This window comes from Corvus hawaiiensis, chromosome Z (assembly GCF_020740725.1).
Source record: "Corvus hawaiiensis isolate bCorHaw1 chromosome Z, bCorHaw1.pri.cur, whole genome shotgun sequence".
Classification (NCBI taxonomy): domain Eukaryota; kingdom Metazoa; phylum Chordata; class Aves; order Passeriformes; family Corvidae; genus Corvus; species Corvus hawaiiensis.
In genome coordinates this window covers 71367533-71385471 of record NC_063255.1, presented here as the reverse complement: position 1 = coordinate 71385471, position 17939 = coordinate 71367533, and the positions used below count along the sequence as shown (strand labels likewise).

The 17939-nt window shown below is 41.5% G+C and overlaps 1 protein-coding gene across 2 annotated transcripts in view; it reads left to right on the top strand.

Moving 5' to 3' along the window:
- Positions 1 to 2327: 2327 nt before the first annotated feature.
- MAN2A1 (mannosidase alpha class 2A member 1) overlaps positions 2328 to 17939 on the top strand; it is a 112036-nt gene continuing 96424 nt past the window's right edge. The window contains exons 1-2 of one of the 2 annotated variants that reach the window (XM_048291063.1): positions 2328 to 2992; positions 14744 to 15004. In XM_048291063.1, coding sequence (XP_048147020.1) covers positions 2858 to 2992; positions 14744 to 15004 — 396 coding nt within the window. In that variant the 5' untranslated portion in view covers positions 2328 to 2857. Of the gene's footprint in view, positions 2993 to 3350; positions 3376 to 14743; positions 15005 to 17939 lie in introns of those variants that run through there. The other variant, XM_048291065.1, reaches the window with a different exon arrangement.

Here is a 17939-nt window from a genome sequence, read left to right as displayed (position 1 = left end):
CCCACATGTTCTCTATTCTTTCTTTTACCACTGATATACCTATAGAACCTTTTCTTTTTGCTCTTGATGTCCCTGGCTAAATTTAATACTATTGGTGCTTTATCTTCCCTAACAGATACCTGAGTATGCAGACTAGTGCTCTGTACTTCTCCCAGAATACCTGTCTTTACTTCCATCCTCTATAGGCTTCCTTTTAGTATTTGAGTTTCCAGAAGCTCCTTGTTCATCCATGCAGGTCATCTGTGGTTTTGCCTGACTTCCTTTTTGTCGGGATGCACTGCTTTTGAGCTTGGAAGAGGTAGTCCATGACTATTAACCCGCTTCCTTGTGCCCCTCTCCAGGGCTTTATCCCATGATACTCTAAGAAGCGCTCCCCTGAACAGGCCAAGTCAGCTCTCCTGAAATCCGTGGCGGTGAACTTGCTGTGCTCCCTCCTCATTGCCCCAAGCATCTTGAACTCTACTATTTCAGAGTTACTGCAGCCCTTGAGCTTCACATTCCCCACAAGCCCTCTTCTCGTCGGTGAGAATAAGGTCCACCATAGCACTTCTCCTCACTGGCTCATCTATGACTTGGAGAAAGAAGTATTCATCAAGGCATTCCAGGAACCTCCTGAATTGCCTGTGCTCGGCTGTGTTGTTCCTCCAACAGATGTTGGGCTGGTTGAAGTCCCCTTTGAGGACTAGGGCTTGTGACCATGAGGCTGCTCCTCTCTGTCTGTGGAGGTACTCATGTCCTTGGTCTCCCTGGTGAGGCAGCCTGTTGCAGAATCCCACAGTAATGCCACCTGCCCCCGCCCTCCCTTTAATCCTGACCGATAAGCCTTTGGTTGGCTCCTCAACTCCCAGGTGGAGTTACACGCATTTCAACAGGACAAGACACTAGTGTGCACAGAGGCATTGAAATTGCCCTCCCCACCACCAGAAGCTGACTTACAGGCCAGAGTGGCTGGAATTCCTTTGTGCTGCCCTTGACGTGCTTTCTTGCTGACCTGAGATACATCTCCAGGCCCGGAGAACCTCTTGCTGGCCCTGGTATCAAAACAGTAAGAGCTGGATGGACTGAGGTTCCCCTCCCCTCAGCAACTACAGTAGCTCTTAACATTTCTACTCAATGACTGAAGCAGTCCTTACTGCTCTTCAAATATGGAATCCAACACTTCAAATTTTTGTCCAGTGGGAGAAATGGAAGGAGAAATTATGAATAATCAAACTTTGAAGTATGTTCTCTAAGATACCAGAAAAAGTTTCAAACATGGGGAAACTTAGCAATGATACAAGCTTCTTGGCTCCTGCAAAGATCTACTGAAATCGATTGGCCAAGTTTTTGAGTACTATTACAGTTTTAACAACTGTGGGGCAGGGAAGAGGCAGGGTGGGAAGGGGATGATATTCTTGGCAAAAGAAAATAAATAGTGGTTCTAACACATATGTCCTGACTTTAAGGCATAGGTGTATGTGTCAATGACAGTCATTAAAAAAGAAGCACACGCAATGGTAGAACATGTTCCCAGGATGTGCCTAATCCCCAATGGCAGCCAATACATCTTAAGTACTTCCTCGAAATATTGGGCACGAGCAGACATCAGGCATGAACGTTTTCAGACCGAGCAGATTAAAGCTGTAAGAATTAGGAGCTAAAAGCTACCAAACGGAGGGCACAACCTGAGTGGCCGTCCCTGAACCGGCCTGTTTCAGCTGTGACCCATTCCTGCAGGAACACGCGGTACGTCGCATGAAAGCACCGTGTAACATTGTACTCCTTCATGCGTAGAAAAGCCTGACCCAAGCTGGAGCTTGCAGCGGCTCACAAACGTGCCTAATGGTGTTAGCGGGCAACAGGGTCCCCACAGAAGGGTGGACGGGGCTTTGCTGAACAACGCGGATGCCAGGGTCATTCGGTACCGGAGGTCTCCCCCCGCCCTGCATTCCCTCTCCTCCAGTCCCCTGCCGCCTCGAGGCGCGGGCAGGACGGCGGAGTCCCCAAGCAGCCCTCCCTCCCTTCCTCTCGCTTCCTCCTCCAGCCTCCTCACTTCCCACGGCGGAGGCTGCCACACACCGACCGCCGACGGGGCGGAGGCGGCAGCAGCGGGGGACATCGGTGCGCGGCGCCTCCGAGCGGCCGCGGGGCAGCTCCCGACGGGCCCCGCCGCACCGGGGGCGGACAGCAGGACTGCCCCCGCTCGTGGAGAGCAGAAGGGCGGCGGCCGCGGCTCGCCCCGGGTCTCGAACGCCAGGGCGGTACGGGCCGGCGGGGGCGGAGCCGCGCCCGTGACGCGGCGCTCCGGCGGCGGCGGGGCCGGCACTGGCGGGCGGGCGAGCGGGGGCTCTCTCGGCGCGGGGCTTGTGCGCTGCGGCCCCGGGCGCTCCGGCGGCGGCAGCAGCGCTTCGGCCGGGGGAGGAGGTGCCAGACTCCGGCGCCGCGTGCGGGCAACGAAGGGGAGCGGAGCGGCTGCTGAGGCGGCCTGAGGAGGAGTAGGAGGAAGGGAGCAGGGAGCAGCGCCGCTTGGTCGGCCCGGCGGTGCTGCTGCCGCCACTTCCCCGCTGGGCTCTCTCCTGCCCGCGAACTCGATCCACTCCGGGAAACTCTCGGCTCGCCTCTCAGCCGCGCCGGCGGGGTCTCGACACGGGTCTCGGCCCCGGCGCGGCGGGCGGGGGAAGGGGGTGCGGGGGGCAACTTCTCGCACTTCTCCGGAGAAGGATTTGGGTCGCCCCGCTCCGGGGGCGGCGGCGCCTGCAGTCCCCGCCGCGGCGGGAGAACTTTCGCCTCCGATCGCGGGGCGGCGAGAGGGGCCCGGGTGCGCCGGCCGCGGCGGGAGCAGCGCGGCGGCGGCGGCGCCGGCCCGGCAGCCGCGGAGATGAAGCTGAGCCGGCAGTTCACGGTGTTCGGCAGCGCGGTCTTTTGCGTGGTGATCTTCTCCCTGTACCTGATGCTGGACCGCGGCCACTTCGACCATCCGAAGAGCCCCCGGCGGGAGGGCACCTTCCCCAAGGTGAGTGGGGCGGCGGCCGAGGCGCGGCGGGCGGAGGTGGAGAGGCAGGCGGCGGTGCCGCCACCACCGTCCCCCCGCCGCTGCCGGGGGTGCCGGAGCGCCGAGATGCGGCGGGGACGAGGCGCGGCGGCTGCGGGGCCGGCGGGGCGGGGGCCGAGCGGGGCCGCCTGCGGGCGGCGCTGGTGCCGGCCCGGCGCGGGGCTGCGGCGAGAGCGGGCACAGCCCGGGCGCGGGGTCTGGCGGGGGTCGCCCGGGCGGGACGGGACGGTGCCGCGCTGCGGCGGCTCCGCGGGCGGCTCTCCGGTCGCGGAGCGGGGTGCGGGGCGTGCGCGGGCAGGACGGGGAGAGCTGAGAACTCGGGACCTCAGCCGTGTCAACAACAGGTAGGTTTAGGGAAATGCTGACTTGGTGGCTGCTTTCCTTTCCGCTGAACCGTGCTTTGGTGCTGTAACTGGCTGACCCGACTGCTCCGCATGGTTAAACGACGCCGTTCTTCAGTTCTTCGCTTTCCTGTGTTGGCTGCGTGGCAGAGAAGTTTAAAAGCTGTGTGTCGTGGTTGTGTTCTAATAATAAATGTTTGCCCATGAGAAGAAATATGTATTTCAGAGAGGACGTGGTTTGCTGTGCAGAACGGCAGAATACTGCTGCCTATCCACAGCTGTGTGTTCTTACAGACACAAAACCCCAGCAAAACCCCACCACGTAGAATACAAAGTTATAACCTGTTTCTGCTTGCACTACTTGGTACTTATCTTAATTTTTTTTTTAACAGACTGAATGAAAGTATATTTTAGTATTGGAGTGAGACTTCAAGTGAATAAAAGAACTCTGAAGGCTTAGTTTAAAAGTAACAATTATCTCTCTGTTAGAACCACTCTTGTTTCGTTCAGTGCAAAAGTAATAATGGATATAATTTTTTTAGCGGTAAAGACAGAAGCCTCGACTTAAATGTAAAGAAATAGAGCTGATCTGTTCTGCCTTTATTCTTTCAAGTTACAGTTCAGAGGTCAGCCTTTAGTTTTTGCAGGAAGGAAGAGAACAAGAGGAGGAGGAGAAGAGGAACAAGACAAGGCTGGCTACAGCAGCTGTGTCTGTTCAATGTGTAACTCCAGCAGGACAGTAAAGCCACATGCGGCTTTTGTAAAAGCTGAGTACAAGTGCTGCTTTGGGGATATGGTCAGTATCTTATGTGAGGAAATGAGTTAATGTGTCATTATTCAACCAGCTGAGTTTAATACAGGTGAAGTATGTAACAGGAAATCTCATCCATGGGTGTTGTTTTCTATTTTTAGTGTTAGATTTTGGGTTGAAATAGTTGAGTGAACAAGGATTTATTAGATGTGTTTTGTCTTCCATTGTCAGTGTCTTGCAGTTGAAGTTCCTGTCCTACAGTGTAATCCCGGTTGGATGTGTAACATGGTCTTACCTCTTGTGAGCATGGGTTTGGTACTTAATCTGTTTTCAGGCCTCTTCCTTCTAGGTGGTGTAGTCAGCTAGAGACAAAGGTTTCTCCTTTCATCCTCCTCCCTCCCCTTGGTCTTCTAGAACAGTCTGTCGCTATTTACTCTTTTTGCCTTTTACATGTCTAGATTTCTTTGAGGCTTCTGATTCTCACTGGAGAAACTTCTGCCTCTCACTTGTTCTTTCTTTGGGTGAAACAGTTACCTTTTCGTTTCTTAATGCTTTATCTTTTGAGATGAAATTAATATTATTTTGTCATTTCCTTTTGCTATGCCTATGATAGAAATGTTTCACTTTGTTACAGCTGTGAAACCTCTGACACCTAGCAACTGCTTTCAGAGTTTTTTAACATCAGTTTCAAATAAATGCAAAAGATGAAGAGTGGAATAGAAGCCTCCAGAAATATGTGAGAGAAACACTTTAATACTACTATCTCAGCTGACAAAAAGTTGTTTGTGTTAGTGCAGTGTTGCCAGAGCTCAAAGTACTGTAAATGAAACTAGCCACAGATGTAAAACCTTCAGGCTGTTTTTGTTTGTAAAAAACTATGGCAGCAGACAGTAGATTTAATAATGCGTTCTCTTTTTTTGATTACAAAGGCCAGAATTTTTTAGCTTAGAAAAAGGAATTGAGACTTTTTTTTTTCCTTCAGATGTTACTGATTTGATTCACTTCATACCTCTCTGTTTTGGCAACGTGCTTTGCTGTTCCTCTGTGCAGCTCTGGTTAACAGCACACGTCACCTTTCATGTCCCGGAAGTTGCACATTGATTAGTTTGTTCTTTCTGACCTATGTGGCTTACAGTTAGTTCAGAGAAGAGAAGTGGGTACTTTTGGAAGCAGTCCCCTGTTTAGCTTATAAGCATTTGCTATTTAGGTATTCTGTCTGAACTCGAGATGGGATTTTTCAGGTGGTAGTGCCTGTTGAGCTGCATTCACCTAGAGTGTCATGATACCTAGTGCCAGTAGTAAAATAAGTTATTAGAACTGCTGCTCCATTTTCATTTCTACATTTTTTTCCAAAGCAAGATGCCTTCTCTTTGCCTGGTCTCAAGGTAGCTTGCATCAGACTCAGTCTTCTCTTAGGCTTCTCCGTGTAGGCCGGTGTAATGAAGAGTTGCCCTTACAGAACTTGCTCACTAGTTTGAGAGTTCAGGACACCAACAGAAGTGTCCTGCAGAAAAATTTTTGGGCAAGATCTCCCAAGATGGATGAATATCCATAGACAGATATCTTTATGTGCTTTTTAACCAAATATTTAAATGCTGTGGTACAAATATTTATTCACTGTGGTACTAAACAGAACTCATGGTCAGGCTTGGGACACAGCATTGACTTTGTGTCTTTTTTGGTGTTTGTGTTGCAAAAGCTGGCATCAATAGTCAGTTTCACTGTGAGTGTTTGCCACATTTATCCATGCTAGGGTTACATGTTACAACATTGTGCAGAGATGAGCTCAAGGCGCAGGGAGAGCCTTAGGTGCATTTTTAGGTTGTTATTATTGTACCAGTTGTCAGTACAGATCATTGTGTAAGATTCTTCTAGTACAATATAGTGGGGAAAGGGTTGAGTATGTTGGTTTTGTTAGCAATAATACAATATTCTCTCAGAAATCATGTGTGACTGCAGAGTGGAGAAAGGTTCAAAGTGGTGCTTAGTCCTATGACATTGCCTGTGTAGCAAGTGTCATGTACGAGTGATGTGTGGGCTAAATTGATAACTACTGAGTGAAAGCTACATTCAAATCAAGTCTGAGAAGACATCCATAAGCAGCTTATCTTGAAAAACTTGTGTTATTGTCTACAGACGAATACCAGATCCTGATAAACCCATATGAACCTATTCTGGATTGTGGACTCATATAGAAGAATAAAAATAGTTAGCCTAATGGCTTTCTCAACTAACTTTACTATCACTTATAACAGATCCATAAAATCTGTTCATTTACAGAAGGTTGTGGAGTGTTTATTTGGTTTCTAGGGTTTCACCTAAGCATGCATGGCGCATATTAAAAGTCCAATTAAAAAAAAAAAAAAAAGTGGAGGGTTTGTTTGTAATTGTATCTTGCATTAGAAATATATGCCCTTTATGTAGTCTTACATTGAAAGATAATTCTTAGTGAATTTTATGGCTAAGCAAGGGGAAATGACATCACATTGAATCATACTCTGTGACTACCTGGCAGGTAATGCTTTGAACTTGAGCTTTTTCCTCTAACCACTTTTTCACATGGCTTGGTTTAGCTTTTATGGGACAATATCTCTGCACTGTGTGAAAGGTTGTTTCTGAAAATACAGTTGTGGAAGTCAAGCCTGCTCTGATTCTGTGGATAAATGGACCAGCTCCAAGAGATACTTTATTTTGGTTTCGTTATTTTCTTTAAACTTTATTAAAAGGCAAAGCAGAAACAAACAGCAACGTCCATGCTTACCATTTTACTTTTCCTAAACAACTGTTACTTGAATAAGATCTCTCTGTGTTTTCTTCCCCACCTCCCTCTTTGACCACCATTATTTGAAGCATACTCTCATCTCATGTCTGTTAACTGCTTTTATGAACTCACTGATTGCACTGAATCAAAGGGAGGTGATCAAGTACAGTTCCTCTATAAGTAGCTGACTTGATTTTTTTTGGTTTCTTTTTTGGTTCCTGTGTCCTTCAGCAAATCATTAAGTGTCCTGGCAGTTAGTACTGCAGAAGCTTGTTGTATTCATGCTTACACAATGCATCAGATGCTCCAGGATAAATATCACAAGTGGTGATTGTTCCTGTATGGAGTGTTATTTCATCTGAGTTTGCCAATTTGACAGTAGTTCCACCTGGCCAAAATAGGAATCACAGTTGGGTGGAGCAGTAGTGGCAGGAAATTAGGACCAAGTACATGGCAGAAACACCAGAGTTCTCTGATCTGTGTGTTGAACAAAGGCACCCTATGAACTTTATTCTGGGGTTCTGCAGAGGTATCACTTCCCCTACTGTAAGGAAGCTCTGCCTTCAGTCAGCCCTGAGTCTCCACTGGGCTCATGCTTGATAGGTACCATGCTCCATAGATACACTATAAATACCTTTTCCAGCTGAAGCTTTGCTATATACCTTGCCACAGTGAAGTAGCTGAAATCAATGGCTCACATGGAGTATAAAAACACGTTTTGATGCTCCATGTTCTTAGTAACTGGTGTGTTTTCATGAGCTCATTTGGGAGCTTTATGACCTTTGTTATATAACAAGGAACCGGACTTAGCTTTGTAGAAGTATTGGAAGCAGCATAGTCAGGTATTTAGGAAATGTTTGTTTGTCACTCTAAAATGTGAATAGTGATAGTTAAGGTTGTGCATCATTTCAAAGTACTCTTTTTTTGACGTCTGAGCACTGAAAAACTGGGCGCAGTGACTTTTACTAGCATTCTTAGGAGTTTTATATCAGAGGAGATCAAGTGTTGAGTGAAGAAATCCACAGAAGGAATCAATTTTTCTGGATTTGAAACATGTTGACTTATTTAAAAACAAACAAACAAATTCCAATTAACAACACTTAGGAAGTTCACAGTCTAAAAGCCTTTGAATATCATGGAAATGATCTTGAGTGCAAATAATGAAAATTTAGGATTATTTCTGCTGAGCTTCTAGTACTTTGCAAAGCAGGAGCAGCTGTCTTTGTGAACATAATTACAGGTCAGTACCAATTCTTTATTTTCCTAGTGTTCACAGAGCGTATTTGTTTTTGTTGCTTGCATATTTTGTGTGAAGTTCTGTCTAAGCAGCAGTCAAGCAGAAGCTATTAGCCTCCTTCAATTACAGTCTCTAAATCTGGTGCGAAATGTTGAGCAAAATGTATTTTACAGAATATATATTCTACAAAACAGTAACTCTAATTGAGCACATCCTTCTGCTACCAAGAGTCATTGCCTAACTTAACTGTATCAACTAAACGAAGAGAGGTTTTCTAGTTCTTACTTGAGCTTTTCTTTGTCTGATACATTATTTTAAGTTTTGACTTGTTTGAATGAAAATAACCATTATTAAAGTTCTTACTCTTAGTGGCGGATAAGCCATGCTTCACTTTTGTACTGCTAGACATTTAAATAAAGATTCAGCATAGGGTAGGGAGGAGGATCAAAAAGGAGATGAACACAAAATGGATCAGTCACAGCAGCAGTGGACATTTTTCAGTTTAATTGACTTAGAAATCTGGAAATATTCAGTTTATTCTCCTTGCCTTCAGGTCAGTGATGGTGGTGTCAAAACTAGTCCCTGACAGCATGCCTTATATTTGTCTCTGTAAATGGCATGAAACATAAGTCTACTGTAATAGTACATTAAACATTCTTGTTATTGCTGCCTCTGGTGATAAAGCAAAATGTGGAAGTCCATCAGCTTCTTAAAATCTATTTGTTGTTGCATCTTTGGATTAGAACTTTGTGATTCTTTTAAGAGAACAGACTTTTGTAGTTATTTAATTCAGAAGAATTCCAGTGTCTCTGTAAAGTGAGCTTTTTTAGAATAGTATTTTAAAGGTAGGAAATTACTAACAAGGTTACTTATGTTATTTTCATTGTCACAAATATGCATAAGCCCTCTGTATGGATCAGTAAAGCCTTTAAACCTTGATTTGTCCTTTTAACTGAAACATTGTATGCTTGTTTTTTGTTCTGTATCCTCCCTTGCAAAGAGAATGCATGCTGAAACAGTGTGATCAAATATTAAGCTTTGATGGTACACTGGGTTGCATTTTTGACTTGTAACTGCTTTTTTTTTCTGTGCAGGAGGTGACCATTTAATTGTGTATTTGGTATGTTCTCTTCACTGCTCTGATAGAGAACAGAGAATGCATCCTGGTCTTACCATCTTGATAAGCTGGCATCTCATCAGAGTTTATATCAAGATTTTGAAAAAGATAGCATGTGATTTCTAGAGATGTACCTGGATATAATCACTGGCAAGACCAGTGCAGAAAACTGTTATGATGACTGCTGTTCAGTGCAGCCAGAAAATGAGACTTCGAGTCCAGTTTCCTCACTGCTTACTGTAGTGAATGTGGATAGGCAGTGACCTTGAATTCCACATCCTTCGGAGAGCTACGTCCATTGTGGTGTTCCGCTTTTTTCACCGCAGATCTTTGGTACACCAGAGCCTCTAACGCAGGACACTGACAGCTCCTTTGTGGTCTCCTGTTGTTTCATGTGGGTGAGAAAGGGAATGGGCTCTGGCTTGTTTCAAACCAAGCACTCAGTGGTTGCTGGCTGAGTCTGGATGCAAATAACCAAATTCCAGCTGACATAACATCAGAAGTCTCTAATCTGGATTTTCCTCTGCCTGTCTGTTCCTATGAGATATCCTCATCTGTGGGCCTGTCATACTCTCTCTTCAATTATTTGAGCTAGCTGTCTTTTTCCTGATGAAGTGATCACTAGTGGCCTGTTGAAAGCCACTGCATTTAGAGAAGGAGTGTGTGTTCACTCAGGAAATGAAAGTTCCAACTAGCATATTTTCCACAATGTACAGTGTTTAGATAGGAGAAACTGAACACTCTCTACTTCCTCAGAATAAAACACGTTGCTCTCCCACTGTGTTACTGGGCTTCCCTCCTTGTGTTGGGTGTCACTGTGCTCCTTTCTGGAGAGTCCTTGCTACAGATCAGGCTGGTGTCAGAAGCGAACAGAGAAGGACAAGCAGAGGGCAGTGGGAAAGCAGACTGCTCTGGAGTATTTGGGGCATGAAAACTGCTGAAGGGTTCAGAGTGACTGAAGCATAAGGAGCTGTTTATGTAGCTGATCCATGTGGTGATAGTGGCAGGTTTCTCAGGGCATCTAACAGGTGTGGACTCTTGTTCCAAGTGGGAGGAAGGTGTGCGGGTCTGTGTTGCCTTCACATGAGAAAATTTTGTTGGTTAAGGCCAACCCTGTGTAAGCACAGGAGTGGTGAACAGGTGTGCTTCTCATGTGATGCCATTCTACCAGTGCAGCTGTAGCTACTTTCAGTGGATTTGTTGGCACTTTGTGCTTCTTGTAGAAGTGCTTCCTTTGCTGTGAAGTAACAGGAGGATTGACTTTCTTGCTTTTTAGTAAGATCTTTATTTACATACTTGTGAATACATAAAGACAGAGAGAAATGAAAAAAGAAATCTGACACCAAAGTTGTTGCAAACTTTTTAACTGGTTGCATAGACTACTTCTAGTTTCTCTATGTTAAAACAAGTATGTAGATTAACAGAGCATCCTTGAATGCTATTCTCTTGTACTAAGATATACTTAGTGTATCTCCATTTTTCTGTGCAGTTAGACATTTGTCAAAGTCTTGGATGAAGGTTGCTTATTTTCTAAGAAGACTTGATGCTGTGAAGTCAGAGATAGTTCTGCTCACATGTTCAGCTAGTAAAGTTTTGTCGTTCAAGATCTACAAAGCCATGCAGAATGCAGCATTTCACATAGAATTGGTTATGGTTAAGTTGGTATATCTCTGCTCAGATTAAAAAAAGTTAAAAAAATCTCCCTGCTTACCCTTAAATGCGTGGAAAAATTGAAAACTTAATTTAAAACAAATACTGTTGGAGTATGGTTTTAGTAATGGAGAGAATCCCTGTGTTTTATCTTTTAATTAGACCTCTTTAGTGTCCCCTGTAACATGCTTCTAATCTGTTTTTCTGGTCTGTGGCTTGCAATTAATAAGATAAAACAGCTTGAGAGTAACTTCAGTTTGGTACTGTTTGGCCTTGACATTTGAAGTAAGTCAATTGCCTTCCTTTAAAAATTTTGAAACTGAATTTATTTTCATGTGTTAAATTAATTGTTTTGAAGAGCTGCAGTGTTTTCCATATTCAGCTCATGTTTTAAAATCATTTTACTGTTGAACAGGCAGTATCTATTTAATAAGAAGAAAAGGTGAATGTGCAATGAAAATATACCTAGCTTTTGCATAATTTGTATCCATGTGAAATTTTTGTCTTGAGAATGGATTCCTGACATGAATTATTTTCATACTGAATGAAGACTGGGATCCATTTCTAGTCTGAGACACTGTTGTTTATCTTAAGTTTCATGGATCTGACATTTCACAACAAAAAGAGAAAATATTTTGATGATCTCAAAAATTTGATTTCCTGCAGTTTTAACTTGGTTATTGATTACGTGTTGTTAACATATTCATGTTTTGCATTCAAGTTGATTTAGCACATGGCATGTGTAAATGCTTTAGAAGCATGATGTATCTCACAGTCTCTACAAAAGAAAGGATTTTCTGTATTAATGTCCTCTGTTAGGTTCCACAATGGGAGGTCTTTGTAAGGATTTCTTTCTCCAAATGACAGAAGAATTACCTTCAAAGTTAAAGTAACATACTTTTATGGACTTCTGAAAACCAGTGTCCTAGGTAGGCTGGAACCTTGCAGCTTAAAAATTATTGCTGGTTGTACGTAGCAGCATATGAAGTCATTGGTGTTTAAAGGTCGTCTAGTAACAAATTGCAATTTGTATGCAAGGAACTTGGTTTACAAAGAAAAATTCTTTGTCACATAGTAAATGGTAAACTGGTAGAACTTGTTACAGATTTTTCAAGGTTTAAAGTATAATAAGTTAAATGGAAGGTATGTCCTAAAGATATGAAATATGACATGACCTCCAAATTTGGAGGAAGTTTATATCTGTCTTCTAGAAACTGGCAGTATATGCCAGTGGAAGGATCAATCTAAACACTTATTTTATGAGGGGTTTTTTTGTTTGTTTGTTTGTTTTCCACTGTGTGTGTTATTGTCCTGGAGAGCATATAATTAGCTAGACGATATAAACCAGGTCGGTGGTGTATTCTGTGACCAGGCAGTTGGCAGGCTATTGCTAAGCAATATAAAACTGTTTTTGGTAAGAAGACGTAAAATACTTCTATAACATACATGAATGAGAATATAAATTTTAAACAGTTGTCTGGTTTTATAGTTGTAGAGACAGTGCCCATAGTGGTGGGATAGGTGTGAACAGTGCTTTAACTGCTTGCACACGTGGTAACTTTGAAGTGTAGTCAGGCAGGGAATGCAGTGAGGCAGAGAATGATTTATATGGATGGCAGCTGTATTGTAACTTCCTAGGAATCTGAAGATCAGAGCTTCTGTTGAGCAGCCTGTAAAGCCTCTATCAAGTATTGTTTTATATATGTTATTTTTAGATTGAGTAGCACAATAGGCTATGAGACGCTGTGTAGAGAAACCTTTCCTACTTTCGAAGCATCACAGATATTGCAACGGAAAACACTAAATTTGTATAGAAATGTACGCACAGTATCTTTAATGTAGCATTTTAAAGATTTTAGTCTGTCTGTTTCTTTTGTGCCACCAGGGGGCATGGGACTACAGTCTGTTTATTTTTTTTTCTTTCCAGTATCCCATCATCTGCATATTGATTTCTTCTTGTTTTCAGTTCCTCAATTTTAGAAGTTTCTAGCATTTATCATTAAACTGTTGGGATTCTAGGATGTTGGTCCTACATCTCAATTAGCTTAATCTGGTTCTGTTGTCAAAATATATATTTGTCCTTTTGGGAAGCAGCAATAGTTGTCTGCCTGTGTTGCATTTTAGAACCTGTTACTGTTCAGGACGTATCAATTAAGAAACGGAAACAAACAACAAGCAGTGGATCAGCACTTCACTCAGCCCATAAAATGCGGAGACAAACCAATAGATTTAAAGAAGTACTAAAACATATTGTCTGCAAAATTACAAAGAACTTTCATAAAGGTAGACTTATAGTAATGACAGTTTAGAATCCAAAAAACTGATAGGTAGCTCTTGGTAAGGGTTTGGTTTCTGTTTGGTTTGTGTATTTTTTTATTCCTGCAGGCTTCTCAAAGTCAAGAGAATTTAAAAATTGTACACATCAATTTAGAAAGGAGACCTAATCCTTTGCAAACTACAGTTGCTGAAAAGGAAAATGCAAATATTTCAAATGTATTACTGTCGAAAGGGAAAAAAGTGTCATGTATAGATGTTGTTTCTAATATTATACTGTAGTCCTAAGAAAATAAGGCAGTGGTCATTAAAACCATAAGTCACAGAGTAGCTGTCTCCTGATTCAATGGTATTTATGTTGAATGTAATAGTAAAATGCAGATGCCTGAAACTGCAGCAGGTTTGGCTATTATGACAGCTGCTTGCAAAAATATCTAATCATACATTGTATATTTTGGAATCTGAACTCAACTTTAATAATAGGAAGTGACTGGTTTTTTTGTTCTCTTGTCACTTCTTGTTACATTGAAGTCATTTTGAGGAAACAAAGAAATTACTGTTATGAGGAAGTATCCCTAAGATCACGTTAAATAATCTGGCCTTTTGTGAGTTTGTAAAAGCCAGCACATTCATGCCTGATAAAAACCATACCTCAAATGATTTGGAAGGAGTGGCTAGTACATGAGAGGGCAGTAGCATTTTGAGGTGCCCTCTGAGGAGGGCTGGGGTCCCTCCCTCATTCCAACAATACAGTGATTAGATGCTATGAAATTGCTTTGTGGGATCTGTCTCTTCCTTCCCAGTTGCTCTGGGAGATGAGTCTACTTTTTTCAATTCACATTGATGTTCTGCAGCCTTCCTCTTGTGGAGCTCTCTAGAATATCTACAAATCCTGTTGTTTGGCAGTTGGAGATGACCTTCTGACTGAAAATGCTATTAGCTTGATCTCTCTTTTTCAGGATTTTCTTGATGGTTGTAATGGTGCAATTATATAGATTATTCCTACGATCAGGCTGTTAAAGGATCTTTTACCCCCGTACAGTGCTTTTGTTAATTTGTCTCTGACTTCCACTGAAAATCAGAAAAAGTGGTATTTATTGAGCTATTTTAAATGTATGGGAAAAACCTGAAATGTTTACAATATCCTCTTAATCCCATCACGATGTGACTGACTTGTAAAAAATCACTTTGATGTTCTGATAAATGAGAAGATCAGATTTTTGCAAATCTATGGAAGATGTGAAAAAAGTTGAATTAGAGATAATTGCTGCTTGATACCGTGTGACTTTAAAGCGTATCTTCCTATCATTGATTAAATCTTGTGCTGTGAATTCAAGTTCATAGAGGAAAAATGTCTCTTGCTATTTTCTCTTGTACTGGAAAGAGGAAGTTCTGTGTGTTGGGTCAATACCTTATTAGTTTGTCTTTATGTAAAATATGAAATAAAGATATATTTGAATTTTCTGTGTGATCACATACTATTGTGAAACTGATTTTTTTGTTGTTGTTGGGCTTTTCGGGTCTATCAAGAATTTTTCTGAGAAGTAATTACACCTTACTTTTTTTTTTCCTCTCCCCTAGGGCCAGCTTTCAATATTGCAAGAAAAAATAGATCATCTAGAACGCCTGTTGGCAGAAAATAATGAGATTATTTCAAACATACGCGATTCTGTGATCAATCTGAGTGAATCAGTAAAGGATGGTCAAAAAAATCCAGAAGCTATAAACTTCAGTCAAGGGTCTGTTTCTGAGCTGTTCCCTTCTGCTTCAGTTTTGTTCACAGTTGATTCTGAGGATTGTTTGTTTGCTTCAAAAAGTGGAAGTCACAGTTCAGATGTACAGGTAAGCCGTATGTTTTTCTCTCTTATTGTGCTGGAGTCCTAGCTGTCACTTTGTATTTAATTCTGAAAATGTCAAGTTGCTCCTAAAAGCTTGGTACTAAGGCATAATAGAATTGTTGAAGTGATTGCTGTGTTTAAAAGATGTTGTGAAAGTGTTCCTTTATACCTTTTTTAAAATTCTCTGGAAATTGAATAATGATTATGAAGAGCCAACATTTGGCTTAAAGAAACAAAAGCTTAAAAGTTTTTTCAAAAATCCGAACAAAATATAGTGATTATTGTCCCATCAGTTCTTTGGAAATAATTTGTTTGAGAGTCTCTTTGAGTTTCCCCAAACTGTTCTAAAACTGATGAAAAATAAACTGCGAATAGTGGATAGTCTTGGTTTAAATATATTTTACTTTTAGGGACATATGTGTAGATGAGGTTTGATGGGGAGGTAAAGAATGTTCAAGAATTAGTAATTTAAAAAATATCTTGGGTCCTGTGTTCCCTTTTGAATGTCATTTCTGTATTTCAGCATTCCTGTGCCTCCAGTTCATATAGGCGCTTTGATCAGAAAGGAGGAACATATACCATGTTGACTGGTTGGCATGAACTGGGGAGGTTGAAGTTTTGAAGTTTTTAAAGTCAAACACTTCAAGTTGAATTTATTTTGCTTTCTGGTGATGCTTGTGAGTTCATGGACTCTTATATATTCAGTTTTAATGGAGTGATTCAGGAGCACTGAGAATACTCTGTGAAGTTTGTGATCTGTACTGTTTTTGTGAGTCTTGTGGGAGTACTATAAATATTCATAGTACTCTAAAGCAAAGATTAAATTTTGCAGTCCAACTTTCTCGTTTTAGAATTTAAAGTATTTCTATTGCAGGAGAAAGACAGCGGACTTCAGAAGAATAAGTACACATATTAGAACAATTGCAACCTCTGATGTATCGTGCTTAATGCCTTTAAACTCTTCAGGGATAGGCACCACCTCAATGTCTTTTATAGAGAAAGTAGACTTTTTAAAGGCAATATCTGAACATCTCTTCATGTTTCTCATATGCCTTAAGACTTCTGGGCAGGGAAGTGAAACATCTGGACCTGTGGTTACAGGCTTTCAAGTTAGTGGATTATTAACAAGTTATTTGTTGTACAATCTGTTACCATGTTAGGTGATGCACATTTTTATGTGCATTAAAAATAAGTTCCAGTAAATTAATTTTGAGATAAAATATGTTGTCTTAAATTCTTGGGCATGTTAACCTGTTACGAATGGAAGGTAAAATGTACTTTCTAAAACTGCTCTTTGTTTTTTCTTCACACTTGCAGAATGTCAGAACATACATCTCCTATCACCCAATGCACCTACTACCTACCTAATGGGAGGCTGTTGTAACTAAATTGGTTTTGGATAATTCTCTTTACTTTTAAGTACATTTGCATGTTCATAAGAAGCAAGCATACTGTTCCCCTACTCACATTTTCCTTTCTTCCTTGCACAGGGAGAGAGGGCTTTAATGTTCTCCATGCCATTTCGTTAGTACCCTCTGTTCAGCAGGTTATTCACCATCATCATTAAGTCACTTTAATATTGCTTCTGTATACAGTTAGTTTCCAATCCTGTGAGTCTGAGCTGCATTTCAGTTATGGAATCTAAGACCTTGACTTCAGCAGAATTCCTCTAGCACCACATTACGAGCTGATCTAAATCACTGTATTTCAGTACAGTTTTACTATTTAATACTTTACATACCCTGATGTATTCTGCGTGCTCAGTTAATTTATTTGAGACGTTTTCAATCATAATTTTGAGCACTTTTTGAAAGAAATAAACATGTTAATTGCTGCTGTTTGTAAACATTAAGTTAAACCCACAGATTTTTACATTACTTTTCCCATGTTTGTCCTTGGGTGGCTGAGAGCCTACAAAGTAGTAAGAGCTAATATAGGTGAGATTAAGTATTTGAATAAAAAAATAACTTTACAGAGTGAAGGTAAAAGAGTCTTCACTGAATAAATCATGGAAATTTATTATAGTCTCCCATAATGGAGAAACCATTGTAAAAATGCATTCAAATATGGATTTAAAAACTTTGTGATGGTTCAGTGAGAAATATTGCTGGATTTGGTACTCAAAGACATGTGTTTACATAAAACAGAAAAAGCAAGTTGCTAACAATATGAGACCAAAAGATTCTTAGATGGGACAGCTAAAGAATATTTTTTCATGGACTAATTATAAATCAAGAAATTGTTTACTTGCTACTATACTGTTTATAAGTAGGTAGAAAACTGTAATAGAGCTGGACACAGAAAATAAGGCTGACTTGAGAATGCTATAATTTAAGTCAAGTAAAAGACTAATGTGTACTTTTTTCCAAAAGATAAATAATAGACAGGTAATAAACCCACAAAAATGAAGACAACTGGATTAAATATGGATATGACCTCATACTTTTTCAGTTTAGGATTTCAGGAAGTATCTGGCATTTGTGCTCAGAGAAGATGGAATTCTCAATAGCCATCATGCTGAGCTGGAAGGTCTTTTAAATAATACACTGAGGTGTCTCCTGTCTTGTCCATTTCAACTACTGAAGCATCTAAGATTAGGCTTAGTAATGTTACTCTTTTTGAAAATGAGACATGAATCACTCTTTAAAAAGATGGCTTGAAGAGGCACAATCTATGCTTTTATTTCTACTGAGCAGTAGTTTAGTATTCGCTGTTAGGATGTTATGATGTTTTCATGAGATTTACATAATTTCAGCAGTTTGACTCCTTCAGTATAGAGGAAGAATAAAACCATGTAGAAAAAACACAGCTGATAACCTTTCTGATGTTTTAATGAAAAGCTTGTAGCAACATGGCTGTCTTCTGAAGCAGCCATAATGAAGAGAGGCAGCATCCTTTTTGAATTTCTATCTGTCTACTGTTTTTACAGAGTCCTTTCT